At 66.3% G+C, this 26925-nt stretch overlaps 2 protein-coding genes and 1 long non-coding RNA gene across 3 annotated transcripts in view; 1 reads left to right on the top strand and 2 right to left on the bottom strand.

The window, feature by feature from the left end:
• Nucleotides 1–225: 225 nt before the first annotated feature.
• The window catches only part of LOC136398462 (mucin-2-like), a 36563-nt gene continuing 9863 nt past the window's right edge, over nt 226–26925 (bottom strand). The window contains 34 exon segments of the mRNA XM_066372721.1: nt 226–614; nt 722–848; nt 1027–1066; nt 1290–1418; nt 2181–2279; nt 2390–2515; nt 2633–2673; nt 2829–2933; nt 3195–3372; nt 4271–4302; nt 4626–4723; nt 4870–4939; nt 5115–5293; nt 5979–6189; nt 6486–6669; nt 7104–7351; nt 7815–7989; nt 8365–8603; nt 8893–9142; nt 10468–10970; nt 11368–11839; nt 12471–12685; nt 13892–14173; nt 15186–15386; nt 15707–15747; nt 16051–16064; nt 16066–16199; nt 16751–16882; nt 17073–17229; nt 17753–17992; nt 18091–18270; nt 18354–18464; nt 18744–18882; nt 19204–19355. Of these exon segments, the coding sequence (XP_066228818.1) occupies nt 386–614; nt 722–848; nt 1027–1066; nt 1290–1418; nt 2181–2279; nt 2390–2515; nt 2633–2673; nt 2829–2933; nt 3195–3372; nt 4271–4302; nt 4626–4723; nt 4870–4939; nt 5115–5293; nt 5979–6189; nt 6486–6669; nt 7104–7351; nt 7815–7989; nt 8365–8603; nt 8893–9142; nt 10468–10970; nt 11368–11839; nt 12471–12685; nt 13892–14173; nt 15186–15386; nt 15707–15747; nt 16051–16064; nt 16066–16199; nt 16751–16882; nt 17073–17229; nt 17753–17992; nt 18091–18270; nt 18354–18464; nt 18744–18882; nt 19204–19355 (5733 nt within the window). The 3' untranslated portion in view covers nt 226–385.
• Nucleotides 9066–12728, top strand: LOC136398561 (uncharacterized). The gene is made up of 3 exons (XR_010750003.1): nt 9066–9188; nt 9237–9287; nt 12694–12728. It is a non-coding gene; the product is annotated as an uncharacterized lncRNA (long non-coding RNA).
• The window catches only part of LOC136389648 (mucin-2-like), an 8942-nt gene continuing 1467 nt past the window's right edge, over nt 19451–26925 (bottom strand). The window contains exons 6-23 of the mRNA XM_066361486.1: nt 26519–26787; nt 25529–25643; nt 25066–25156; nt 24870–24979; nt 24466–24676; nt 24082–24207; nt 23471–23588; nt 23244–23382; nt 23046–23156; nt 22887–22956; nt 22649–22786; nt 22395–22559; nt 21930–22024; nt 20724–20850; nt 20089–20344; nt 19894–19946; nt 19698–19798; nt 19451–19486 (exon numbers count right to left, since the gene is read on the bottom strand). Of these exons, the coding sequence (XP_066217583.1) occupies nt 19451–19486; nt 19698–19798; nt 19894–19946; nt 20089–20344; nt 20724–20850; nt 21930–22024; nt 22395–22559; nt 22649–22786; nt 22887–22956; nt 23046–23156; nt 23244–23382; nt 23471–23588; nt 24082–24207; nt 24466–24676; nt 24870–24979; nt 25066–25156; nt 25529–25643; nt 26519–26787 (2331 nt within the window). The remainder of the gene's footprint in view (nt 19487–19697; nt 19799–19893; nt 19947–20088; nt 20345–20723; nt 20851–21929; nt 22025–22394; nt 22560–22648; nt 22787–22886; nt 22957–23045; nt 23157–23243; nt 23383–23470; nt 23589–24081; nt 24208–24465; nt 24677–24869; nt 24980–25065; nt 25157–25528; nt 25644–26518; nt 26788–26925) is intronic.

The raw sequence follows: 26925 nt of genomic DNA, 5'->3' as shown, positions 1-26925 counted from the left end.
GCACCGCACATGCGCAGCAGGGTGAGATGGGGCTTTCTGGGGGAGCCCTGGAGAAGGCGGCTACAGGAAGGTGGGGTCCCATGCCGTACATGAAGTGTGCCAAGGCCAAACCAGGCAGAGCTGCACGGCGTCTCCCGTGTGCCATATGCGGGGCCTGGTAACCGGCCCCTGGAGAGCAGCCCACCCAGACCCCGCGGCCCCGAGGGAAGCACACAGGCACGCACGGCATGTCTGACTGAGCTTTATTGCGGAAAGAGAGAAGAACAGAAAATAAATATCCTCAGAGAGGAAGCCGACGCAGGCGGGGAGGGAGCTCAGAGGGTCAGCAGGCTGGAGGATGCGGCGGTGGCGGTGTTGGTGGGGCCCCAGGCGGGTGCCCACCCGCTCACCCCCTGCTGGGGTGCCGGACCGTGCGCCGGGCGCGGCCGGGGGCCTTGCGCTGGGCCAGCAGGGGGTGGCACACACTGTCCTGGCACAGGCAGCTCTCGATGTGGGTGTAGGTGTGTTTCCGCGAGCTGCCGTCGGGGCACTGCAGCTCCACCTCCCGCTGGCTGGTGCGCTCCTCCTTGCAGCAGGAGCACTTGTGGTCCAGGGCCTGCGCCTCGGCGGAGTACCTGGGGGGCGGGCGGGGGCGGGGGGTGGGGGTGCACAGTGAGGGCCGCCCCTCCCTCCTGGGCACGCAGCTCCCCTCCGCCGCCCCCACCCCCGGCCTGAAACTCACATGGCGAAGGTGCCGCAGGACCCGGAGCAGAAATTCATGACGACCCGCTTGGTGCAGCCGCCATCTGAAATCTCCTTGGTGATGGGGATGGTGGAGCAGGGAATCCTGGTCTCGTTGCGAGGGGTGCCTGAGGGGGGCGGTGAGGTGGAGGCTCGGGGAGGGGTCACCACACCTCCCGGAAGACGCCCCGCCCCCGGGTGAAGTCCTCAGAGCCCTCACGCAGCTGAGACGTGACGGGGCTCCGCCCCCTTGTGCCGCCCACCCTGGAGGGGCCCGGGGAGCCCACCCACCAGGCCCATACTCACATTTCTTGCAACAGCCGTTGGGCATGAGGGTGATGGAGCCCTAGAAGGAAAGAGAGTGAGCCTGGGACCCCAGACCTCCCCCAACAAGAAGTGCCCCCCAGGTCCACAGGGGTCGGAAGGGACAGTTCCTACGGAAGGGGCCCAGACCAGCGGCCACTGTCCCAGCACCTGGGACCCGCAACCCCGCAGCGGCCACTGTCCCAGCACCGGGGACCCGCACCCCCGGCAGCACGCATGGCTAGAGACCCGGGCAGCCCTCTCACCGGGACGCAGGTGCTGGGGTCAAATTCGGGACAGGAGATGTTGGAGATGGAGGAGATGAGCTGGTTGTGGATCTTCACGCAGCTGAAGAAGCTGCAGTTGTTACTGGGGTCACTCTTGATGTCCCCGGGCTGCAAGCAGAGGGCAGCCTGGTCAAAGCCAGCAGGAGGCCCGCCCAGAAGGACAGAGGGGGGCACCTGGCAGACCCCCCCCCCGGCCAAGTGCAGCTTCTTGGATGGGAGGTGGAGGCGGGGGGGGGGGGGTCCAGCCTGAAGGCCTAGTGCCACCAGGCAGGTGACATGCAGGAGGGGCCCAGGGACAGCCACCAGCCTGCAGTCTATAGATGTATCCACCGCCTAAGCCCCGCAACCTGCAAATGTGACCTTATTTAGAAAAAGGGTCTTTGCAGTTGCAATGAAGAGAAGCCTCTCAAGACGGATGACCAAGTGGACCTGAATCCAAGGACAGGCGTCCTCACGACAGTTGATGGAAGAGACAGAGGGACCATGTGACCCCGGGGGACACAGACTGCGGGGACCCAGCCACAAGCCCAGGAGCCCTGGGAGCACAGCCCTGGACGCCCACATCTCGGACTCTGCCGTTCTCACTGCCCCTGCCCGTCTGTGGTCACACGTTATAACCACCCAGGCCCCAGGAGACTCCACACACACACATACACATGCACACACACATGCACACATGTACACACACATGCACACACATGCACACACGCACACACACATGTACACGTGCACACACACATGCACACGCACACACGCACATATGCACACAGACACACGCACGCACGCACATGTGCACACACAGACACATGCACACACATGCACACGCACAGAGACACACGTGCACACACGCACGCACACGCACGCACGCACCTTCAGGACGAGGTCCTGGCCTCCAGGCCTGCGGATGACACACTGGCTCTGCTGACACTTCTTGCAGCATTCACCCGGCACGTCCACCAGCTCGAAGCCCTAGGAGGCAGGGCGGCTCAGGGTGGCGTGGGGGGGGGGCTGGGGCGTGGGTTGAGGGGGCCTCTCCGGGAAGGGCGGGGGAGGGGAGGGGGCGGGGAGCGGGGGCTCACGGGGCTGCAGGAGGTGGTGTTGCAGGGCAGTTTGCTGCAGGACACCAGGAAGAGCTGCGTCTTGCTGTCTACAACGTTGGTGCACACGCACTTCTCGCACTTGGGTGAGTACACTGAGGAGCCAGGCTGGCGCGTGGGGGGAACAGGAGGGGTTGCGTGAGGCAGGTGAGCCCCAGAGCCTGCCTAGGACCCCCCCCCGCACGTCCCCCACCCCTGGCTCAGGGCAGCCCCCACCCCGCTCACCTGGTATTCAGCATCCCCAAACACGCACACACCCTTGGGCTCTTGGGGAGAAAGAGAACAGAACCGTGGGTCAGACGCACAGCCAATGGACGGCGTGGGCACTCGACCCCCCTCTGCCCCGGCCCGGCCCCAGCGGCTGCCCAGCGATCATCCTCAGGCAACCCTGGGTCAGGCCCTCTGCCACCGGCCCTCTTACCGCAGGAGAACACGGGGCAGCACCTCCCAGGCCTCATCTCGCTCTTCACTTCGAAGCCCAGCTTACACTGCGGGGGCTTCTCCTTGCACAGGCTGGTGTTGCACTCTGAGGACAGAGGGGGGGGGATGCGGGAATGACGACACCCCTCGTAGGCAGGGCCCCCCGGCCTCCCCCGGGCAGGGGCAGGTCCCGAGACCGTCACCCCTCCATGTCCCAGCCGGACACGCCAAGGCCCCAGCCTCCAGCAGTCCCGGACCCGGTGCTGCCTAGCTCACGGGGGCGGTGGGGGCGGGGAGGGGCCTTGCTCAGTGACAGAGAGAGGCCCGGGGGCCCCAGCACGGCTCCCCCACGCCCGGGCGGCCTTACTGCAGAAGGTGACGTTGCAGCAGGTGTCTGCGGGGTCGACCTCCGTGACCAGGTAGGTGCCGTCCTCGACACACTCGGCGGGGGGCTTCTGGCTGCACTTCTTGGGCTCACACGTGATGCCGCTTCCTCCTTCCAGGCAGACGCAGTCCTTGCAGTCGAACTCAAAATGCTCCCCAAACTGCAGACGGGAAAGGGGGTGAGCAGGGACCACGGCTGTGCCCGTCCCCCAGTGTGCCAGGGCTGTGCGGGGCGAGGGCACGGTGCTGGGCACCCGCTGACGGCCCCATGGGGGAGTCTCTCTCTGCACACAGGGCGGTTCTGGTCCAGCATCGAGGTGGCCATCGTTCAGGGCCAGGCCACGGGTAACAAACACGACCGTGACCTGAGGATCCCCAGCGTTCTCCTACAGGGGCCGGGGGACGTGGCAGGCGCACCGTGTGTGTCTACTCAGCCTGCGCAGAGCAGGGCTAAGCGGCTGACCACGGGCGGGAGACAGACGTCGCCACGGCTAAGACACTGTCTCAGGCTCAGACAGAGCACGGCACGGCCGATGGGCCTGCGGTGTGGAGTGTGGATAGACCAACAGGCAGACAGATGGACAGACGGATAGAGGGAAGGAACAGGGGTTGTTGGAGGCATGGACGGATGGATGGACAAGCGAAAGGAGGCGTGGACAGAGGGACGCAGGAACAGACGCAGGGAGGGACCGGCAGACAGACAGAAGGGTGGGAGCGGGGAGGAAGGGGTGCTGAGGCGTGGACGGCGCATGGTGGACACCCCTGTCAGCTTTCCAGCATCAGAGGCAGACTAAGGTCGGGTGAGGCCCGGGCGCAGGAGTAAACACTGGGCCCCTTACATTAGGAAAAAAGGTGTCAAGTTGGGGTCTTGCGGGACCCTTCAGAAGTCGGGGCCCAGGACACGCGCCCAGTGCGCCCGCCGTCAAATCCACCTCTGTCCAGGATGTAAATGACTCCCCAAAGCCTGAGTCTTTGAGCTCCCAGGTCCTTGTGTCCAACCCACCCCCTAAGCTCAGGGTCTGTGAGAACAGCAGCCCAGCCGCCCGGGACGGGGCCTACCTCTCTGGGCACATTGTCGGGTCCCACACAGCCTAGGAGAGAGGAGACAAAGCCTGTGAGCAGGGTCCGGGGGTGGGAGGCCCGGCTCGGCTTCGTGGGGGCGGGACAGAGGTCCGGGGGCGGCAGGCGGGACAGAGGTCCGGGGGCGGCAGGCGGGACAGAGGACCGGGGGCGGCAGGCGGGACAGAGGTCCGGGGGCGGCAGGCCCGGGCTCGGCCTCGTGGGGGCGGGACAGAGGTCCGGGGTTGGGAGGCCCGGGCTCGGCCTCGTGGGGGCGGGACAGAGGTCCAGGGGGCGGGAGGCCCGGGCTCGGCCTCGTGGAGACGGGACAGAGGACTGGGGGCGGCAGGCGTACCACACACGTCCACGCAGACGTCAAAGCCGGGGGCATAGCTCGTGGTGCCCTGGGGACAGAAGCAGCCTTCCACCAGCCGGGTGTCGTTCTGCGGGGAGCTGGAGGGCAGGAGGGCCTCGTGAGCTGGGCGTGCGGGCGGCTAGGAAGCGGGCGTGCTGCTGCGGCAGCAGCACGTGGGCAGTGCCACCCCGGTGCCCGGCCGAGAGGGAGACCGCCGTCCCGGGCTCACCCTCCCGCCACTGACCTGGTTTTGCAGGTGGGCTCCTCGGCCGGGCCGCAGGCCTGGTACTCCTTGTGAGGCGGACACGTCACGGCTGCAGGGGAGAGGCTGCCGTCAGAGGGGCCAGAGCCAGGGGGGAGCAGCCTCTGCCCAGCCTCTCCCACACAGGACCCCTCTGGGGCACCGCCCGGCTCAGTGCCCCCTGCTGTCCCGGGCTGAGCAGAGCCCTGTGGAGCCCAGCGTGGGGCCGAGGGCTGGGGGGCACTTACAGCAGGCCCCGTGGGTGTGCTTCCGCCAGTCGATGCAGACGCCCTCGTGGGCACAGAGCGCCGCGTAGGTCTGCAGGCTGGCGCACTCCAGGCCCGAGTTGGGCACAAAGCAGGTGTCAAACAAGCAGGCTTCGTAGTAGTGCTTGGGGGGAGCCAGGGGGTGGCACGGGGCGAACAGGCTGCGGGCGAGGGGCAGGGGTCACGCTCCGCCCACCTCTCTCAGGGGCAGGGGTCACGCTCCGCCCACCTCTCTCAGGGGCAGGGGTCACGCTCCGCCCACCTCTCTCAGGGCGGGGTCACGCTCCGCCCACCTCTCTCAGGGCGGGGTCACGCTCCGCCCACCTCTCTCAGGGCGGGGTCACGCTCCGCCCACCTCTCTCTCACTCCCCACCACCCAGCAGCCTGCACCTGAGCTGCCCGCCTGGGTGGCTCAGGGCCCGGGGACAAGGCGCCCTGGAGCAGGACCCCCGAGATGGAGGCTCCACGTCTAAGTGGCACGTTCCGGCATCCCCCCTCCCGCAACCTGGGCAGAGGGCGACTCCGCCTCAACTCGCACACCTCTGAGGGCGAGGCGCTCACTTCCTGCCAGCTGTGCGAGTGCCCCCTCTGTCCAAGCCCAACGCAGCCCCCCCACATCAGCCCTGGTCAACCGGTCTACCTCAGGCTTCACACTGAGTCCACCCCGCACCGCCCACGGGCAGGAGTGCGTCGGCAGGTCAGAAAAGGACATCTGGCCAGACAGCTGAGCCCCACAGAAAGCAGGAGCCCGCGTCCTGGGCGCCCCTGGGGCCGGCGCCTGCCCCCCAGCTCCCCGAGACCCCCCAGCTCCTGAGCGACCGAGGCGGGGCCAGGGGGCACGGTCACCTGTCCATGATGAGCTCACAGAGAGCAGATGAACAGTTCTTGCTGCCCCCGGAGGGTGTGGTGGCCGGGCGCTTGGTGGTGAAGCTCATGTGGGGACAGTGTGGCTTGGAGGGGTCGTTCACCACCCACTGGTCCGCGGCGACCTCGCAGTCGGAGGTGACCTCCCCACTGGGCAGCACGCAGTCATCCTTGGTGTCGTTGGTACACGTGCCTGTCGGTGAGAAGGCCCATCTCGAACCCCGGGACCCCGCCCCTCTGCTTCTCCATCCCAGCCCCCCCACCCCTGCTGACCAACTGGCCAGGGCCAAGGGCAGCAGACAACACTAGACTCTCCTCAGCTCCCCACAGGGGCCAAACCCAGGACGGTGGCCGTGGGCGCCCGAGCAGAGGACCAGGGGGACCTCGCCGGGCTGGCGGGCGGGTACTGGAGCCCAGACTCTGCCCACCACCCCCACCCCCGGGGGGGAGAGTCCGGGAGCCACAGGGGACCGGCGGTCCGAGGCTCACCACACTGGCCCTTGGTGTTGTTGCCAAACAGGCGGTAGGGCAGCCGGATGGAGAAGGAGAGGCCGTTGTAGGAGATGAGGGCGCCCAGCTCGGGGATCTCCACCATGTAGTTGATGCCCGACTGGTACACTTGCAGCCCGTATTTCTTGTAGGGCAGCGCCACGGCCTGCTTGTTGACCAGCACCTGCGGCGGCACACCTGGGGTCAGGGGCTGGAGCCAGAAGCCTGGCCTGCCCGGTCACCTCCGGAAAGAGAGCCTCGCAGGTCGGAGCAGGACAGGGCCTTTCCTCCCTTCCTTGTCCCGCTGGTCCCAGGACAAGTAGCCAGGTGCCGCCCAGGGCACCCTCAGGATGGGAACCAACAGCTCCGTGCAGCGTGTGCCCAGCCCCTGCCCGCCAGCGCCCCCATCCTCGGGGAGAGGGCTTCTGCCACTGAGACCTGTGCCCGGGGTGGGTGGCCGGGGGCCCTGAGTATGGACGTCCCAGGAAGGGCCTGGGACAGGGGTTGGATGTGTCCCCAGGGCCCTGCCCTGCCCTGCCCTCTGCCAGCCCAGCCTCCCACCGAGTGGGGCCCAGCGACGGCGTGCCCGCTGCGGACATCCCGTCCCGCATGGCGTACCTGCACCTTCAGGGGCATCATGTGCACGGTCTTGATCAGCACCTCCTGGGTCTCGTGGCGCACGATGAGGGTGCGGGGGCAGGACACCTGGTCGTTGACATCACAGTGGTAGTTGTCGATGTACACCCCGAAGTTGTCCACGGTGGGCGTGACCTGCTCCACCAGCACGTAGGTGCAGTTGCCCTGGTAGCTGTAGTAGAGCCCGTCGAAGGTGACGTAGTGAGGGTCCCCCCAGCCTGTGCAGTAGCCTGCGGAGGGGAGCTGGGGGTCAGCGCGGGCGGGGCCGGGGGGGGGGGGAGGGAGGGAGCACACAGGAGCCGGGGACAGGAGAGACCGGTTCCCAGGGCGCGTGGACACCCATGCCGGGAGGCTCCCGTTCCGCCATCAGCCCCCAAGAGGACATCTCCCCAGCCAGCCCGTGGCGGCCTGTTCCTTCCACAAGACAGAGGGGCCTAGCTCTGGAGCCAGGAGGTCTGGCTTCGAATCCTAGCTCTGCACCTCGCATCCCAGAAGCAGCCTCACTCCACGGAGGTGGCCGTGGTCCACCGGGCGAGCCCACCGAGGTGGGTGGGAACAAACAGGGGGCGTGAGAAGTCCCTCAGGGCAGGTGGGCCGGTCCTATCCAACGGGGGCTCTGTGCCTGAGGGCCCTGCAGCCCCCACCCACAGAAGGGAGGGGGGCGGGGAGGGTCCCTTGGCGTCGGGAGCTTACAGTCACACTCCCAGTGCCAACAGCAGCCGTCGGGGTCCATGACGCGCACAGGTGTGAGGTCGTTGGAGCAGGTGGGCATGGGCGGGGGCTTGCACTCCACTTCCACGAGCTCCACGGTGTTGTCATGCTTGCAGATGGCCTTGGTGCAGTTACACAACCACCAGGTCTCGTTCTCCTGCGGACAGGGAGGGCACGGGGTCAGCCGGGACCAGCCGACCCCTCTGTGGGGCTCGCGAGGCCTTGCGTGAAGCCAAGGAGCCCTCCCCGTGAGGCCGGAGGCCAAGGGTGCCCGTTCACCAGACAGCTTCATCAGCCTTCCCCGCAGAAAACCACCTCCCGTTCCGGGAAAGGGGGCACGGGCGTGGGCAGGAAGGTGGGAGCGCTCGGGCAGACCCCGCGCCTGGCAGGCCCGGCTCTACCGGGGACGGCTCAGGACCAAGGGGATAGGGCCATCTAGGACGACCTGCAGAAAAGCAGCCCCTCGGACTTCAGACCTGGACAGGAGGTGTTTGGTGCTGAGGGAAAAAAAAGCTGCCCACAGCCCACTAACCTGTCTGGGAGGGTCAAAGTCTGGGCACCCAGGGGGCTTGGCGGGGGTGGTCGTGGTGGGTGGGCGGGGCGTTGAAGAGGGTGTGGGCTTTGAGGGCGTGGACGTCGGAGTGGGCGTGGGCGTGGGCGTCGGAGTGGACGTGGACAGGCAGGACCAGTTGAAGATCTCCAAGGTACAGCTCAGCGAGCAGTTCACGTAATAGCAGGTGTCCCCGTGAGTGCCGTTGTAGACCAGCTCACCTGCAGGGGGGAGACAGACCGGGCCCCTATACCATCTCGACAGGGCTGGCCACCGGAGTACCCGGCAGGTCCCCGCAGAGGCCCCCAGAGGAGAGCCGCAACCCTCTCAGGACCCCTGGCTCATGGCCGCAGCGAGGCGGAGCTGGCCAGAGACGTCACCCCACTCAGCGTGTAGCTCCTGGGCAGCTCCTGGTTTAGATCCCAGACCTTACTCCTAGCCACCGGAAAACGCAGACCCAAGTCCCCCCGCCCCTCCTGCCTGAGAGTCGAGAGTAAAGCAAGTGGGCACCTGGAGCGTAGTAGGTGTCATTCAGAACGCAGCAGACGACCTGGGTAGCAGAGCTGACCACACCCGTGCTCGTGATAGTGCTCGGGGTGGCGATCGGGGTCAGCGTGGAGGCGGGCACGCTGGTGGAAGTGCTGGTGGTCCGCGGCGTGGATGGCGTGGGCGGCGTGGTTGAGGGGCGTCCTGTCGGGGGAGGGGTTCCCATGGTGGTCGTTGACACAGTCATGGGAGTGGATGTGGGCGTAGATGGCGACTCTGGGGTTGGCGAAGGGGGCACAGTCGTGGTTCCGCTGGTGGTGGTGGTGGTCGTGGTGGTGGGGGGCACAGGGGTTGGGGTCTCTGTTGAGGTGATGGGTGTGGTGGTGGTGGGGGGCACTGGGGTTGGGGTCTCTGTTGAGGTGATGGGTGTGGTGGTGGTGTGGGGGGTTGGTGTTGGGGTCTCAGTGGTGGTGGTGGTGGTCGTGGTGGTGGGGGGCACTGGGGTTGGGGTCTCTGTTGAGGTGATGGGTGTGGTGGTGGTGTGGGGGGTTGGTGTTGGGGTCTCAGTGGTGGTGGTGGTGGTCGTGGTGGTGGGGGGCACTGGGGTTGGGGTCTCTGTTGAGGTGATGGGTGTGGTGGTGGTGTGGGGGGTTGGTGTTGGGGTCTCAGTGGTGGTGGTGGTGGGGGGCACTGGGGTTGGGGTCTCTGTTGAGGTGATGGGTGTGGTGGTGGTGTGGGGGGTTGGTGTTGGGGTCTCAGTGGTGGTGGTGGTGGTCGTGGTGGGGGGCACTGGGGTTGGGGTCTCTGTTGAGGTGATGGGTGTGGTGGTGGTGTGGGGGGTTGGTGTTGGGGTCTCAGTGGTGGTGGTGGTGGTCGTGGTGGGGGGCACTGGGGTTGAGGTCTCTGTTGAGGTGATGGGTGTGGTGGTGGTGTGGGGGGTTGGTGTTGGGGTCTCAGTGGTGGTGGTGGTGGTCGTGGTGGGGGGCACTGGGGTTGGGGTCTCTGTTGAGGTGATGGGTGTGGTGGTGGTGTGGGGGGTGGGTGTTGGGGTCTCAGTGGTGGTGGTGGTGGTCGTGGTGGTGGGGGGCACTGGGGTTGGGGTCTCTGTTGAGGTGATGGGTGTGGTGGTGGTGTGGGGGGTTGGTGTTGGGGTCTCAGTGGTGGTGGTGGTGGTCGTGGTAGTGGGGGGCACTGGGGTTGGGGTCTCTGTTGAGGTGATGGGTGTGGTGGTGGTGTGTGGGGTTGGTGTTGGGGTCTCAGTGGTGGTGGTGGTGGTCGTGGTAGTGGGGGGCACTGGGGTTGGGGTCTCTGTTGAGGTGATGGGTGTGGTGGTGGTGTGGGGGGTTGGTGTTGGGGTCTCAGTGGTGGTGGTGGTGGTTGTGATGGTGGGGGGGCACTGGGGTTGGGGTCTCTGTTGAGGTGATGGGTGTGGTGGTGGTGTGGGGGGTTGGTGTTGGGGTCTCAGTGGTGGTGGTGGTGGTCGTGGTGGGGGGGCACTGGGGTTGGGGTCTCTGTTGAGGTGATGGGTGTGGTGGTGGTGTGGGGGGTTGGTGTTGGGGTCTCAGTGGTGGTGGTGGTGGTCGTGGTGGAGGGGGGCACTGGGGTTGGGGTCTCTGTTGAGGTTATGGGTGTGGTGGTGGTGTGGGGGGTTGGTGTTGGGGTCTCAGTGGTGGTGGTGGGGGCCGGGGTTGGGGTCTCTGTTGAGGTGATGGGTGTGGTGGTGGTGTGTGGGGTTGGTGTTGGGGTCTCAGTGGTGGTGGTGGTGGTGGTGGTCGTGGTGGTGGGGGGCACTGGGGTTGTGGTCTCTGTTGAGGTGATGGGTGTGGTGGTGGTGTGGGGGGTTGGTGTTGGGGTCTCAGTGGTGGTGGTGGTGGTCGTGGTGGTGGGGGGCACTGGGGTTGGGGTCTCTGTTGAGGTGATGGGTGTGGTGGTGGTGTGGGGGGTTGGTGTTGGGGTCTCAGTGGTGGTAGTGGTGGTGGTGGTCGTGGTAGTGGGGGGCACTGGGGTTGGGGTCTCTGTTGAGGTGATGGGTGTGGTGGTGGTGTGTGGGGTTGGTGTTGGGGTCTCAGTGGTGGTGGTGGTGGTCGTGGTGGTGGGGGGCACTGGGGTTGGGGTCTCTGTTGAGGTGATGGGTGTGGTGGTGGTGTGTGGGGTTGGTGTTGGGGTCTCAGTGGTCGTGGTGGTGGGGGGCACTGGGGTTGGGGTCTCTGTTGAGGTGATGGGTGTGGTGGTGGTGTGGGGGGTTGGTGTTGGGGTCTCAGTGGTGGTGGTGGTGGTCGTGGTGGTGGGGGGCACTGGGGTTGGGGTCTCTGTTGAGGTGATGGGTGTGGTGGTGGTGTGGGGGGTTGGTGTTGGGGTCTCAGTGGTGGTGGTGGTGGTCGTGGTGGGGGGCACTGGGGTTGAGGTCTTTGTTGAGGTGATGGGTGTGGTGGTGGTGTGGGGGGTTGGTGTTGGGGTCTCAGTAGTGGTGGTGGTGGTCGTGGTGGGGGGAGGGTTTACAGTACCCACAGCAGTAGACATTGATCTCATAGTCGAGGCACCTGGCCGCTGGCATGTATGGTCCTCCTGGCTTCTGGTCTTGGTGTCTGCACTCCAGCCCCACTGAGAGGTCGCACACCACCTTCTGCTTGAGCTCTTCAAAGGGGGTGTCTTTAAACTGAGAAGCTCTGCAGGAGATGTTGGCGGCCCAGCCTGGCTGACAGATGTCCCCGATGGGTTCAAAGTCTCCTCCTGAGGGGTTATTATAGTCCGGTTTCCCAGAGTCCACCCAGCCCGTCCACTTGCAGTCATCCACACACGGCGTGGTGCCTGGCACTGTGGTGGTCACTTCTGGCGTGGGCGTGGTGATGGTCACTGTGGTGGTGGTTTCCGGGGTAGATGTAGCTGTCGTGGTTGTTGGTTCTGCGATGGGCGTGGTGGGTGAGGCTGTGGGCGTAGTAGTCACTGTGGTGGTGGATGGTGGCGCTGGGGTCTCAGTGGTGGTGGTGGTGGTCGTGGTGGTGGGGGGCACTGGGGTTGGGGTCTCTGTTGAGGTTATGGGTGTGGTGGTGGTGTGGGGGGTTGGTGTTGGGGTCTCAGTGGTGGTGGTGGTGGTCGTGGTGGGGGCCGGGGTTGGGGTCTCTGTTGAGGTGATGGGTGTGGTGGTGGTGTGGGGGGTTGGTGTTGGGGTCTCAGTGGTGGTGGTGGTGGTCGTGGTGGGGGCCGGGGTTGGGGTCTCTGTTGAGGTGATGGGTGTGGTGGTGGTGTGGGGGGTTGGTGTTGGGGTCTCAGTGGTGGTGGTGGTGGTCGTGGTGGGGGCCGGGGTTGGGGTCTCTGTTGAGGTGATGGGTGTGGTGGTGGTGTGGGGGGTTGGTGTTGGGGTCTCAGTGGTGGTGGTGGTGGTTGTGGTGGGGGGCACTGGGGTTGGGGTCTCTGTTGAGGTGATGGGTGTGGTGGTGGTGTGGGGGGTGGGTGTTGGGGTCTCAGTAGTGGTGGTGGTGGTCGTGGTGGTGGGGGGCACTGGTGTTGGGTTCTCTGTTGAGGTGATGGGTGTGGTGGTGGTGTGGGGGGGTGGGTGTTGGGGTCTCAGTAGTGGTGGTGGTGGTCGTGGTGGTGGGGGGCACTGGGGTTGGGGTCTCTGTTGAGGTGATGGGTGTGGTGGTGGTGTGGGGGGTTGGTGTTGGGGTCTCAGTGGTGGTGGTGGTGGTCGTGGTGGGGGGCACTGGGGTTGAGGTCTCTGTTGAGGTGATGGGTGTGGTGGTGGTGTGTGGGGTTGGTGTTGGGGTCTCAGTGGTGGTGGTGGTGGTCGTGGTGGTGGGGGGCACTGGGGTTGGGGTCTCTGTTGAGGTGATGGGTGTGGTGGTGGTGTGGAGGGTTGGTGTTGGGGTCTCAGTGGTGGTGGTGGTGGTCGTGGTGGGGGGCACTGGGGTTGGGGTCTCTGTTGAGGTGATGGGTGTGGTGGTGGTGTGGGGGGTTGGTGTTGGGGTCTCAGTGGTGGTGGTGGTGGTCGTGGTGGGGGGCACTGGGGTTGAGGTCTTTGTTGAGGTGATGGGTGTGGTGGTGGTGTGGGGGGTGGGTGTTGGGGTCTCAGTAGTGGTGGTGGTGGTCGTGGTGGGGGAGGGTTTACAGTACCCACAGCAGTAGACATTGATCTCATAGTCGAGGCACCTGGCCGCTGGCATGTATGGTCCTCCTGGCTTCTGGTCTTGGTGTCTGCACTCCAGCCCCACTGAGAGGTCGCACACCACCTTCTGCTTGAGCTCTTCAAGGGGGGTGTCTTTAAACTGAGAAGCTCTGCAGGAGATGTTGGCGGCCCAGCCTGGCTGACAGATGTCCCCGATGGGTTCAAAGTCTCCTCCTGAGGGGTTATTATAGTCCGGTTTCCCAGAGTCCACCCAGCCCGTCCACTTGCAGTCATCCACACACGGCGTGGTGCCTGGCACTGTGGTGGTCACTTCTGGCGTGGGCGTGGTGATGGTCACTGTGGTGGTGGTTTCCGGGGTAGATGTAGCTGTCGTGGTTGTTGGTTCTGCGATGGGCGTGGTGGGTGAGGCTGTGGGCGTAGTAGTCACTGTGGTGGTGGATGGTGGCGTGGGGGTCTCAGTGGTGGTGGTGGTGGTCGTGGTGGTGGGGGGCACTGGGGTTGGGGTCTCTGTTGAGGTTATGGGTGTGGTGGTGGTGTGGGGGGTTGGTGTTGGGGTCTCAGTGGTGGTGGTGGTGGTCGTGGTGGGGGCCGGGGTTGGGGTCTCTGTTGAGGTGATGGGTGTGGTGGTGGTGTGGGGGGTTGGTGTTGGGGTCTCAGTGGTGGTGGTGGTGGTCGTGGTGGGGGCCGGGGTTGGGGTCTCTGTTGAGGTGATGGGTGTGGTGGTGGTGTGGGGGGTTGGTGTTGGGGTCTCAGTGGTGGTGGTGGTGGTCGTGGTGGGGGCCGGGGTTGGGGTCTCTGTTGAGGTGATGGGTGTGGTGGTGGTGTGGGGGGTTGGTGTTGGGGTCTCAGTGGTGGTGGTGGTGGTAGGGGTGTAGGTGGGGGTATGGGGGGGCTCCGGACACTCGTCCATGGGCAGGCAACAATTGACGCGTATCTCGTAGTCATAGCAGAGTCCAAATGGCCCTATTCCATACTGGTCTTCATTTTTGCAGATGAACCCGAAGGAGACATTGCACTGAGCCTTCTGCCCCAGCTGCTCCCAGCTGAGGTGGGGGTCTGCCGCCGACCTGCACTGGATGCCCTCAGGGGCCTTGCAGACGCTGTCGAATGTCTCTCTGTCACCGTCAGGGTTGTCGCTGGGGTGGTTCTCGTTGATCCAGTCGGACCAGAAGCAGCACAGCTCTAAGGAAGCAAGATCCAGCGTTGGCCATCTGTACCAGGGAGTGGCACCTTCCAGGGGGGTCCCTGGGACTCAGGGAGCTCAGAGACCCCGCCCCGGCCTGCTGCCCCTGTTACTGACAAAGGCCAGAATCACAGACTCAGAGAGTTTGGGGCTGGACAGCACATCTACCCTCCTTTTACAACTGAAAACTGGGGCTCAGCAGGGGAGGAGCACCCCAACGCCACACCAGAGCTCGGAGCTCCAAGCCCGATGCCCCTTTCCCCGCTGTGGTCAAACCCCGGAGCCAAAAATACAGGTAACGGAAGGGTCCCCCATTCCAGTGAGGAAGCAGGCTGGCAGGGCTCGGGCTCGGCTCGACCGACAGTGCTCCCGTTGTCACCCAGACCTGGTCACGTCCCCCCTGCGTGAGTGCCTGCACTCAGCCAGCCAGGCGCCACCTATGGTCTCTAAGCAGGTGGCCGGGCAGCCGCCCCGAATCTGGTGTCGGAGCAGCTCCGCCAGACTCCCCCTCCTCCTCGTCCGCCTGTCAGTGGGAGGGAGTAACAGCCACACACTCACTCGGAGTTGTCGAAGCCGGAGTGGAAACTGCGGGGAAAGGGAAGAAGAGCACGTCATCGGGGGGTGTGGGAGCCGGACATGCTCCCAGTTTCACAAGTCCCTGTTCTCTGCCGCTGTCATATCCCTGCCGGCTTGCTCAGGGGTGGCCGCAATGTCAGCCAGAACCAACGCAAGGGAATGGAGGGATGTCTCCCGGCTCTGTCCAACCCAAAGGGACGCTGTCTTGCTGGCTCTGGGAAATGGCCCACATCGCCCTCATGGGGGTCTGGGGCCCGGGGTGCTGTCAGGAGGCTGACGTCCCAACCCCACCGCCGGGAGTCACGTCAGCGTCCCCTCCTGCCCGTGAGCAGAGGCCAGCCCCGGCCGCGCAAGCCTCCCTCCTGTCCCCAGAAGGGCCGTGTCTGCTGGCTCAGGGTGCGAGGGCAGGCAGGGGTGCGTGGCCCTAGGCCTCACCTGTGCTGGGGGTCGGGGTGGTGGTGGTGGTGGTGACAGTGACGGTGGTGGTGGCAGGCACGGGTGTCGTGGTGATGGGTGTCGTGGTGATGGGCGTCGGGGTGGACACACAGATGTTGAAGTGCTTCTCCACCGTCCCGTCGGGACCACAGATCTCCCAGTAACAGAAGGCGCCTTCCTGGGTGTAATTGAGAATCTTCCCTGGGGGGGCAGGAGAGGGGCGGACATCAACACATTGGGAACAAGAACCCTCGGCCCGGCCCAGAAAAAGGGAAAAAAGGCAGGGCGTTCCCCCAGCTCTACCCAGTGCCCAGCCAGTGCCCGTCAGAACCCCGTGCCCAGAACCCTGAGGGCCCCACGTTACAGGGAGGGTGTGGTGGGTGCCGCCCAGGGGCTCTGGGGGGAAAGGACCTCCAGGAGGAGACCAAGCACCCGCCGAGCCCAGCCCCAGGAGTCCAGGGCCGGGCAGCCTGCCAGCTCTCAGGCCGGGCATCTCCGGGCAGCCTCAGAGAGCAGCTTACCTACATCCGGCTGGCAGACTTGTGAGGAGTTGGTGCACACGCTGAAAAACAAGTGCAAGGGCTTCAGGTCCGGGGAGGCCGGCCTGCCCCACGCCCCACGCCCAGTGCGGCCCAGACCCCAGGACACAGCCCCACAGGAAGCTGCCCAGCGGCTATAACGGTGGGCAGAGCGAGGGTGAGGCGAAAGCTAGACAGAGAGGCCAGGATGAGAACAGGCGTCCCTGTGCCCTGGCCCCGGTGTGCAGGTGTGGGCACGTGCGTGCCTGTGCCCATGCAGGTGTGCACTCATGGGCGTGCGTGGGTGCCCACCACCCCCGGACCCCCTGCAGTGTGAGCTTGGGTACCAGGACTGGCAGTCGTTCGGGGGGGGGGAGGGACGCTCCAGGCGGGTAGTGGGTGTCGTTCACATAGCAGCCACACTGGTCGGCCGTGACACACTTCTTCTGGTCCTCATCATAGATGGGCCTGTCCGCGGGGCACCGAGGGTAGCAGCCTAGTGGGCCCAGGGCGAGAGGCTCGAATCAGGTCTGGCAGACCCCACCCCTTCTCCCCGCCCTGGCAGGTCCTTGTCTCTGAGATGTTCCACTGGAAAGCCAGGGACCTAGAAACCAGACCCAGCTGAGCCTGGCACACTGCCATGTGGCCAAAGAGACAGCCAGGCCCCACCCACCTGCTGTACGCCTCTGACCTCTGACCTGGCCTCTCTCTCTCTCCGTTGTGCCTGCTAGTACTCAGCTCAAAGGCCCCCCACCCCACGCTCTGAAAGGCCCCCCACGCCACCCTCTGAAAGGCCCCCCCACCCCACGCTCTGAAAGGCCCCCCACGCCACCCTCTGAAAGGCCCCCCACGCTGCTCTGCCCGCTCCTGACCCTACGGGAGGGTGTTAGCCTGTGTCTTTCCTGCCTCTCCCCCCGGAGGAAAGGTCTTAGCTCAGGCTCCAAGTGCCCTGTTCAATGAACAGAGTCTGCAGCAAGGGGGGCCTGGCCCACCCTGGAACGTGAGGGTCCCAGCCCAGGCAGGGTGGCCGGGTTGGTTCAGACTCACCTTCCAGGTAGGACACGGAGATGTTGGAGTGGATGCCGTTGATGGTCCTGCAGGTCTCGAAGCTGCGGTTCCCGCAAGGCTCGTAGTGCCACTCACACTCGTCCGGAGGGTTGTAGTAGTCACAGAATATGGCTGGGGGGGGGGGGGGGAGGGGGGAGGCCAGGCGGGGGTCACACTCTCTGAGGACCTTGGAGCCTCAGGCAGGCAGGCAGGGGGAGGCGGGGCAGGAGACCGCACCCCCCCTCACCCCCCACCTACCCCCACCCCCGCACACAAACCCCGCCCACCCGAGGACGCCTGGGCCGGGGCAGCGGGCACTCACGGCACAGGTCGGGCGTCCTCCAGTACACGCAGGCGCCCTCCTTGGTGCACTCCTGAGCATAGGAGGCCACAGCGGAGCAGAAGCACTCGCAGTCCCCGCCGGTGTCACAGGAGCAGGAGTCGTGGACGCAGGCCTCGTAGAAGGGCTTGGGGTCCACCTGGGGGAGAAGCCACCGTGTGCCTGCTCCGCACTGACCTCGTGGGGCAGGCCTTCCCCATGGCAGGCCCATCGACAGCCCTGCTCCTGGGACAAGGCACGCCACCCAGCACTGGCCTCCCAGGGCTCCGAGGGGACTGATGACGACGACGACGGGCGAGGCTCAGAGACGGTGGCGCACCCCTGGCTGTGCAGACCCATCGCTCAGCCCCTGCCACGGCCTGGACTGAGGACCGACTGGATGTTAGGGGACTAAGTGTCCTTTCCCCCACCCAGGAAGGTACAGGGCGCTGGGGGTCCAGCCAGGGGTCTCAGAAGGAAGGTTTGACATCTATCTGGTCGCGTGTTTGCAGAACACAGAGGATGGAGATGGACGGGGACAGGTGCCCCCGGATGACTCAGCAGGGCGACTCTCCAAGGGTTTGGGCAGAGAGAACGCGAAGCTGCTTGACCGCCTGGCCACACCCTTTGCCCCGCCCAGGCCCCGCCTCCAGTCGTGGCCCCGCCCCGCCCCGCCCACCCACCTTGCCGTGGCAGACTGCGAAGACCGGGCTCTTGATGATGCTACACTGTTTCTCTGCCCAGGCGCGGCGGTGCGGGTTCAGGGAGCAGGGCTCCGGGTTGGTGGTCACGTCCGGGCAGGTGGGGGCCTCCTTCCAACTGTTCCCGAAGTCCAGCTCGCTGTCCACCACCATGTGGTCCCGCGTGGTGAAGTCGTTGTTAGAGCGCTCGTCGAAGTTCCCGCAGAGGCCGCACACGGTGCCCTGCGGAGAAAAAGTGAGCAGGGGATTCCCGCGGGGCTGGGGCTGGGGGAGCGGGGGGGGGGCCTGCTGGGGCCGGACGGGCAGGGGCGGCCGCGCACCTTGTAGGACGGGGCCAGCTTGATGAAGATGGTGGTCTTTTTGTCCCAGATGACGATGATACCGGTGCTGGTCTCCACCACCAGGTACTGCCCCACCTCCCGCGTGGTGTAGGCCACCTGCTGGCCCTGGTCCCGGTGAATCACGGTGCGGTGCTTGTCTTCCAGCTTCAGCTCAGTACTCTGCCCCCCGGGGACACACAGTCAGTGGGTGGACCCAAGGCCCCCGAGAACCCACTTGTACTTCGGGGTGGGGCAGCACTCACCCCAATGAAGATCTTGATGGCTTTGGAGCAGGTGACGCCGGTGGTGCCGCAGGGGACGTTCTCGGTGATGATGCTGAAGGAGCCCAGTGAGGCATTCTGGCCACAGTAGTCCTGGGGGCCCACAAGGGGACGTGAGCCCAGCTGGCTGAGCACAGGTGTCCCCAGGGCCCCACCCCCGCCGAGCCTCCCCTCTCCTCTGCCGAGAGGGGTAACCATGCCGCATGAGGCCCTCACCACCCCCACACGTCCCTCGTGTCCTGTGCACCACATGCCCCTGTGCACGAAGGGAGGGCCACGGAATGGGAAGGCCTCCCCCCCGTGACACCCTCAGGAGGGCCAGCAGAGTGAGGACAGGGAGCAGGGTCGGTCCTGGAGGTGCCCTCGCCTCACCTGCACGGCCACGTAGGAGCAGTGTCCATCAAAGTCGTAGTACTTCCCGTCAAAGGTGATGTAGTGGCCACTCCCGTAGATGGTACAGGTGCCATGGCACCTGGTCTGGGTGCAGGCCCAGCGCCCTCTCTGGCAGGTGCTGAGGAGAGCGGGAGAGGGGTCTGCAGGGCCTGCAGGAGCCCAGGTCTCCCCCACTCCTGCTTGGGGGGCGGCCTGACCGAGCCCCCAGGTGCTGTGTGAACAGCGCCCCAGGCTCGACACCTGCAGGTCCGTGCCGACTCAGAGGTGCTTGTCCAGCACCCCCATTCAGGCCAGGACCCTGACCGGCGGGTAGGGAGCCGTGGAACCCTGCAAACACAGGCGAGCCCCCAAGCGAGGAGGCCCCATGCTTGGCCTGCTCTGCAGGACGCACTCCTCTCAGAGCACGTGGGGCCAGGGTCAGCCGGGCCAGGCCACTTACCAGGTGTTGCAGTCCACTTTGATCTTGTCCCCGGGGTTGTACAGGTCCCGGTTGTGCACACACGGGCACTGCTCCTCCGTGACGCACCCCCCACGGCCATCATCCATCAGCCCGTCAGGGCACACGCAGCCGCTAATGCACTCTGTCTGGTACTGAGGGCAGCCGGACAGTGCCGGTCAGGGACTCGATGCCAGCCTGGCCCTGCCCCTGGCTTGCTTATCTGACACTGTGGGCAGCCCTTGTGTTCTCACACCACCTCTGACTTCTCTTGCTTGGCCCACCACTGGGCAGGGAGGCAGGTGGAGGCTGCCTGCCAGAGGCCCCTACACTGACCCCTGTCCCCCATAGGGGACTTAGGCAGGAGCCACAGAGTGCTACCTCCCTCCCCCCCCCCCAGAACAAGCAGAGCCAATGAGGCTACTATGTCCCCGGGGCTGGTATCCAGAGCCCAGGACCGGCTGCCTCCCCTCCACATGGCCCTGCCCGGCACTCACGTGGCCGGCGGCCAACGTCTGGCAGCTGGTGGGTCGGGGATTCCGGACGGCCAGCGCGGTCAGGTTGTTACAGTCGATGTGAATCTTTGGGGCCGCACAGCCTGGGGGACAGAGGGGCCACCTTAGCTCAGCTGCCGTCACAGGGTCGAGAGGGCTGGCCAAGGAGGGGAGGCCACACAGGACAGCGTCCACTTACTCTGGCCGAGCAGCCTCACCCGCGTGCAGTGCAGCCTGGCGTTCCGGCAGACGCTGTGAGGGGGAGGCGGGACTGAGTGAGCCCTCTGCTTGGCCGGCAGGGCAGGGCAGTGGATGGGGACTTGGGCTCCCCAGGAAGAGCGGCCACACCCACCCTGCATCCAACCCCCCACCCCACCCCGCCCGGCACACCTACCATCGCTCCTCCTGCCTCAGGACCACTTCGCCCGCCTCCAGGTAGAGGCCGCGGTGGTAGCAGGAGCACTTGGCCAGGTGCACACAGCGGCCCTTCTCGTCCAGGAAGGTGTGGTCGGGGCAGCCGCAGCCGTCCACGGGCGCGAAGCCCTTGAGGCAGTGGGTGTCGGCCTCGGACAGGGAGCGGCAGGTCTGCTGGCAGGTGGTCAGGTTGTAGAGGAAGATCTGTGACTGGGGGCAGGAGCCCACGTCCTTGTCTGCAGAGCGGGGGGCTCATCAGGGGCGGGAGGGGCCTCCTGGCTCCCAGCGCCTGCCCCACCGGCTGCCCCCGATCCCGTCCGAGGACCAAGACAGGACGGGCAGACACCTGCCCAGCCGAGTGGCCGATGAGGGCGTTCCCCAGGATATCCCGAGCTGCGCACGTGCCCCCCCAGTACGCCTCCCTGCTGAGCAAACAGGCTGTGGCCGCAGCTGCGCACCTGACCCTTGTCAGAGAGGCTGGGAGCCAGGCAGCTGGCTCCAGCGGGCCGACCCTCCCCCGAGCTGCCCCAGGGGACGGTGGGTGAACAGAGGGCCAACCCCCATGGGCACCGGGAGCGCCCCAAACCCCAGGGTGCCCGCAGGGGCGGCACTCACTGCAGACGAGCTCCCGCCAGCCCCAGAGCATGACGCCCTTGGCGGCACAGGCGCGGGCGTAGGAGGACAGGGCGGCACACATGCAGTCCTCGTTGTTCTGGCAGTTGCACGTGTCATATCTGCACCTCTGGGGGGCGAGGAGAGCAGGGCTGGGACCTGGCACGCCTTGCGGGCACTCCCAACACGTGTGTACTAGCTCACATACACACGCTCACACGTGCTATACACATGTACATGCACACAGGCATACACGTCCACACACTCTGCACACAGGCACGCACACTCACAGGGGCACACACGGACACGCTCACATATGTTGTACGTGTACATGCACACAGGCATACACGTCCACACGCTCTGCACACAGGCACGCACACTCACAGGGGCACACACGTCCACACGCTCTGCACACAGGCACGCACACTCACAGGGGCACACACGGACACGCTCACACGTGCTGTACATGTATACATGCACACAGGCATACACATCCACACGCTCTGCACACAGGCACGCACACTCACAGGGGCACACACAGACACGCTCACACGTGCTGTACACGTATACATGCACACAGGCATACACATCCACACGCTATGCACACAGGCACGCACACTCACAGGGGCACACAGGCACACAGACATGCTCACACGTGCTGTACACGTGTACATGCACACAGGCATACACATCCACACGCTATGCACACAGGCACGCACACTCACAGGGGCACACACGGACACGCTCACACGTGCTGTACACGTGTACTTGCACACAGGCATACACGTCCACACGCTCTGCACACAGGCACGCACACTCACAGGGGCACACACGGACACGCTCACACGTGCTGTACACGTGTACATGCACACAGGCATACACGTCCACACGCTCTGCACACAGGCACGCACACTCACAGGGGCACACACGGACACGCTCACACGTGCTGTACACGTGTACTTGCACACAGGCATACACGTCCACACGCTCTGCACACAGGCATGCACACTCAGGGGCACACACGGACATGCTCACACATGCTGTACACGTGTACATGCACACGGGCATACACGTCCACGCGCTAGGCACACAGGCACGCACACTCACAGGGGCACACACGGACACGCTCACACTCAGCCACTCCCGGCAGGAGCCTCAGGTGGCCGGGCTGGATGGGGCGGGTAGGAGTGTGTGCACGGTCCCACCCACCTTGTAATACTCGGCCGGGTCCACAGCGGCGTGGCACCGGCTGAAGGGGGTGTCCGTCTTCTTCAGCAGGGAGCACCAGTGCTCCGCGTAGTTGGCTAGAGAGGAGTCAGAACCTCAGGGGAGGTGGTCCCCGAGTCCGGCTGTCCGGTCACCCGGGCTGGAGTGGGCACTGCCCCCTCCCTCCCTCCGGGTCAGGTCAGCCGAGGACAGGGCGCCTCCCCTCTCTCCACCTCCCTGGCTTGCTGGGGTGTCGTGGAGGGCGTGAGGGCGTACTGTCCTGGCAGGGGGCCCACCCAGCAATTAGTGGGCCCAGCCCCACGGCCCTGGCCCCTGGCGGGCTGCCACAGGACAGAAAGCAGCCGGGGGCACGAGCCACCCCGAGCAGGGCAAGCCGTTTCCTCCTCCTGCGCCCACACGCCGTGTCCACCGGGAAGCCCAGCTGCCCCGGGCGGGGCCGAGCCTCACCGCTCTCGATGTTGAGGGAACAGGGGTCGTCCAGCCAGTCCAGCTTGTCCCGGCAGCTCGACTGGGCCTTCCAGGTGTTGGCGAAGCCGGCCCCCGTGGCCTCCACCAGCCCGCTCGCCGTCTTGAAGTCGTCACCTTCCTGGCCGTTGAAGTTTCCGCAGAGACCTGAGGGACCACGACCGGGTTGGGGCGCGGCGGGGGGCAAAGGGGCCCCCGGCCTGCGTGTGGCCTCTGTCACCGGCGGGGCCACTCACCCTGCACGCGGCCCTGGACGGACTGGTCCAGCGTCACGAAGAGCTGCATGAGGGGCACCAGCTGGACCTGCAGCCTGAGGCCGAAGGCCGTGTCCACCACCAGGTGGTGGGAGGATGGGCGGAAGATGGAGAAGCTCGCTGCGGGGCAGAGGCCGGGGCGTGAGGGGCGTGAGGGGCGTGGGGGGCACACGGCCTGCCCCCCGCACCCTGCCGCCCAGGGCTCCCGGCTGCGGCTCACCTGTCACGTGGGGCAGGTTCACCTGCAGCTCATTCAGCAGCACGCTGCCGTCCGACTTGAAGGCCACCACCTGCGGGAAAGGCCAGGGGGACAGTGGGGCTGAGGAGGGCCTTGGGGACCAGCAGTTGGGGAGGGAGGGGGAGGGGGAGGGGCACTCACATTCTTCTTCTTGTCCGCCAGGAGCACCACTGTCTTCAGGCAGGTCTGTTTGTCCGTGGAGCCGCAGGGGGCCAGCTCGCCCAGGAGGGCGTAGGAGTCCTCACGGTCGTCCTGCGGGGGGCGGGGGACAGAGGCTGCAGTGAGGACACAGGGCCACCCCCGGCTCCTCCCGCACCCCCGCCAGGGCGGCCGGCCCACCTTGGTCAGCACGTAGTAGCAGTCCCCGTGGAAGGTGTATTTCTTCCTGTCGAAGGTGGTGATGTGGGAGCCGCCCTCCAGGGCGCAGGTCCCGGGACACGGCAGGTCTTTGCACACCCAGCGGCCGCCGTTGCAGACGCTGTCGGGCAGCGGGCGCGGGGTCAGGCTCGGTGCTGTCCCAGCCTGCCCGGCCCGACCCCGGGCCTCGGGCCCGGCCCTGGACTCACCACTGCTCGCAGTCGTTGCTGACCTGCTGGCCGGGTGCGTACAGGTGTCCGTGCAGCTTGCAGCGGCACTGGCTCACAGGGATGCAGCCCCTGCCCCCGATGTCATCGTACACGGTGCCTGGGACAGCGTGGGGACGTCACACTAAAGTCGGCCTCAGGGGCCAGGGCCCCCAAGGTGGGCTGTCTGCCAGGCATTCCACCAGCAGGCACCTCTGGTCTTTGGAGTGACACTGTGGTCCCCACACTGTGTCTGGACAGGAAACCTTCCTGTCCCTGAGAGTCTGACCCCTTCCCAGGAACCTCCATGGACCAGAAAGGAGTCAGCCTGTCCACAGGGTGACAACCACGAAGGTGTCCCCCACTGAGACTCCTCGAGGCCACCGCTGTGGGTGTAGGCGAGGAGCCTTCATCACTGGGTCCCCTGCACCTGCGCCTTGTCCCCTGACATCAGAGGGGAAGGCCACCAGCTTTGCTTCCTGTGCCATTGTGCCCCCCGCTGCCCTGCCCCCTGGGCACAGCTGGGAGCCCTCGCCCACGGCAGAGGCCCTGTGGCCGCGTGGGGGCAGTGCCCTATCCCGCCCGTCCGCCCGCCCGGCTGCCCCAGCACGTACCTTCCGGGCAGAAACACCCGTCCATGCGGTGCTCCTCGCACAGGCTGCTGACCTCCAGGTGGGAGCAGGTGTCCATGCAGGGCGAGCCGCTCTCCAGGTAAACCATGTTCCCAGGGCAAGTCTTGGCTGCAACGGCCAGACCAGGGCCCTGAGCCGGACGTGCCCACGTGGTGGAGCGTGGCAGGCAGGCCGGAGGGGCGGTACGCTAAGGGGCCCGGGCTCTGGCCTCCCACCCGAAGCCGAGGCCGCCTCCTTGGTGCACAGATGAGGCTCCCGGCCAGGACACCCGGCTGCCCTCCCCACAGACCGCTCCCTCACACCCTGTGGCCCCAGTGCCCAGTCCCCAGCCCCCAGGCCCCAGGCCCCAGTCCCCAGGACGCTCACGGCAGAGCGAGGCGGTCCTCCAGTTCCCGGGCTGCCCCCCGGCGTGGGAGCACTGGCGGGAGAACTCGGCGATGGTGCTGCAGACGCAGGAGGCCCCGGCCGGGCACTGGCAGCGGTCCTGGGTGCAGGCCTGCACATAGGGCTCCAGCGGCACCAGCCCCAGGCACTCCGCGAAGGCCCCGGCCGTCAGCAGCTGCTCACACTCGGCACGCTGGCGGGCGGAGGCGGCAGTGGTCAGTGGGCCGTGGGCCGGGCCACTCACTCCCTCCTCCCGTCCACACTGCCCGGGGGGGGGGGGCAGCAGAAACCGTTGGGCGCCGGGCTCTCCGGGGCGGAGACGAGCAGGACCCCCGCCCCGCCCTGGGAACAGCCCCTGCCCGCAGCGGGCGTCCTGGGCCACTCACGTGCTCAGAGCAGGACTTGGGGGCCGGCTCCTCCTCGGGGTCATCGCACACCTCCTCGGGCTTGTGGATCTTCTGCATGTTCCCAAACTCGATGGCGCTGAAGAGCACGCCTAGGGGGCGGGCACAGCCGTGAGGGGGGTGCCAGGCCGGGGACCCCGCGCGCACCCTCCGCCCGCCACGCCCCCGCGGCCCTCACCGTCGGAGAGGAACTCAGAGTGGGTGGGCAGGCCGTTGTAGTCGCCACAGAGGCCGCACGTGTGGTTCCGGAACTTACTGTCCAGCTCCAGCTGTCGGGGAGGAGGGGGCGGCTGAGCGGCCACGGGCCCGCGGGAGGGGCCGCAGGCCGGGGCAGCTGGGGGGGTCGGGGGCGGCCCTCGCGGCCCAGCGGCCCCACGACCTCGTTTGAGTGGACGGCGGGGTCAGCAGGAAGGCTGGGGTCAGCCGGGGGCATTGGGAGGGGGTCCTAGCAGCACCGAGGAGCCCACCACCCCCAGCCCTGAGGGTCCCCACCTTGGGTGGGTTCTGTAGTGTCCCCTCTGTGCACCAGTAACCCGCCTGCCTCCTCCACCGGCACAGACGAAGGCTGCGGGGCACCCCCCAACCGCCGCGCCCCGCCCTGTGCCCTGCCCGCCCCGCCCCGCCCCGGGCCCAGCGCCCACCATGAGGGAATCCTCCCGGTTCCACATGAGGGTGAGGCCGGCGCGGGAGAAGACCTTGGTGTAGGCGTCATTCTTCTCGATGAGCAGCCCGGAGCTGTAGTGCGGGGTGCCCACCCTGGGGGGGACCGGAGGGCGTCAGGTGCCAGCCCAGCCAGCCACCACCCCGGCTGCTGCCCTGTCCTGCTGCCCAGAGGGGCCCTGAGGCCGTGCGGCCACCTCTCGCCCTCGGGCCGCCTGGGGGCTGCCCAGGAGCCCCCGGACCACCCGAACTGGTCTGGCTCCTCTGGGCAGAGCCGCACGCTGTCTGTCCACCTCCCTCGTCACACCCACTCCTGTCCAGGGCAGGGCACCCAGGGGCGCCGGCAGGAAGGAAGGCAGGCTCTGCCCAGGTGTGGGGTTTCTCCAGCCCCTGCCCACCCCCGACGGAAACATGCACTGTGCTCCCCACAAACTGTGTGTGCCTCTGGGGCCCCTGTACCCACTCCCTTCCTGAACCCGCCTGGCCACCTGGGCTATAGCCAGACCCTGCAGGTGTCGGGCAGGAATGCGCTTAGGGCCCCATTGTCCCCAAGATAATGCAGGGACAATAGCTGGGGAGGTGGGAAAGGAGTTCCCACGCCCCCCCCCCAGCTTCTGTAACTCTACCCTGGGGTCACGAGCACAGAACTTCCTCACCAGACGACTGCCAGGCCCCCAAAACCAGAAGCCCTGGGCTGTCCCACCACTGCCCAAGCCTGCTGGACCCAAGCAGAGGGAGACTCACAGGATAAAACAAGCCCTAAGCTCCACCCCCACCCCCAGGACTTGGCCCGTGGGGGCTCCTGGTGGGGGCTCATGGGTGTTTGCTGAGTGAATCTATGACCTACATGCAACAGTCTCCTTTTGAGAATGAAGGGCTTTGGGGGGGGTCAGGCTCCTGGGGGCTCCCAGGGGCTGCTGGGCCCCCCTGTTTCCAGGACACAGGAGGGGACGCCACCCAGCCCCACTCACATGGCCCCATTCACCACCACCAGCTGGCGGGTGAGGTAGATGGTGTCGTCCTTGATGGTCAGCAGGATGTAGTCCACCTGGGGGTGGCCCCCACTGCGGCCGGGGCTTCTCTTCAGGTGCACGGCGAACTCCTTGTAGGAGTCTCGGCAGTCGGAGGCCAGGTTGTAGTCGCAGAGGCCGGGGAAGCGGTAGAGGTCCCCATCGAAAGTCTTGTAGTGGAAGTCACCCCATGTGCTGCAGACGCTGTGGCCGTGGTTTCGGGCTCTGCCCTCTGGGGAGCAGCGAGGACGGGGTGGGGGGTGAGTAGCCAGGGACAGATGCCAGCACCCGGCCAGCGGCCCTCCGTAGACCCTCCACAGTACATGACAGCAGCTTAGAGCCCTAGGATCTCAGCCCAGGGCCCAGGG

The sequence above is a fragment of the Saccopteryx leptura genome, chromosome 1 (assembly GCF_036850995.1).
Source record: "Saccopteryx leptura isolate mSacLep1 chromosome 1, mSacLep1_pri_phased_curated, whole genome shotgun sequence".
Taxonomy (NCBI): domain Eukaryota; kingdom Metazoa; phylum Chordata; class Mammalia; order Chiroptera; family Emballonuridae; genus Saccopteryx; species Saccopteryx leptura.
Note: the sequence above shows the minus strand (reverse complement) of the source record. Positions and strands in the feature narration are given on the sequence as shown.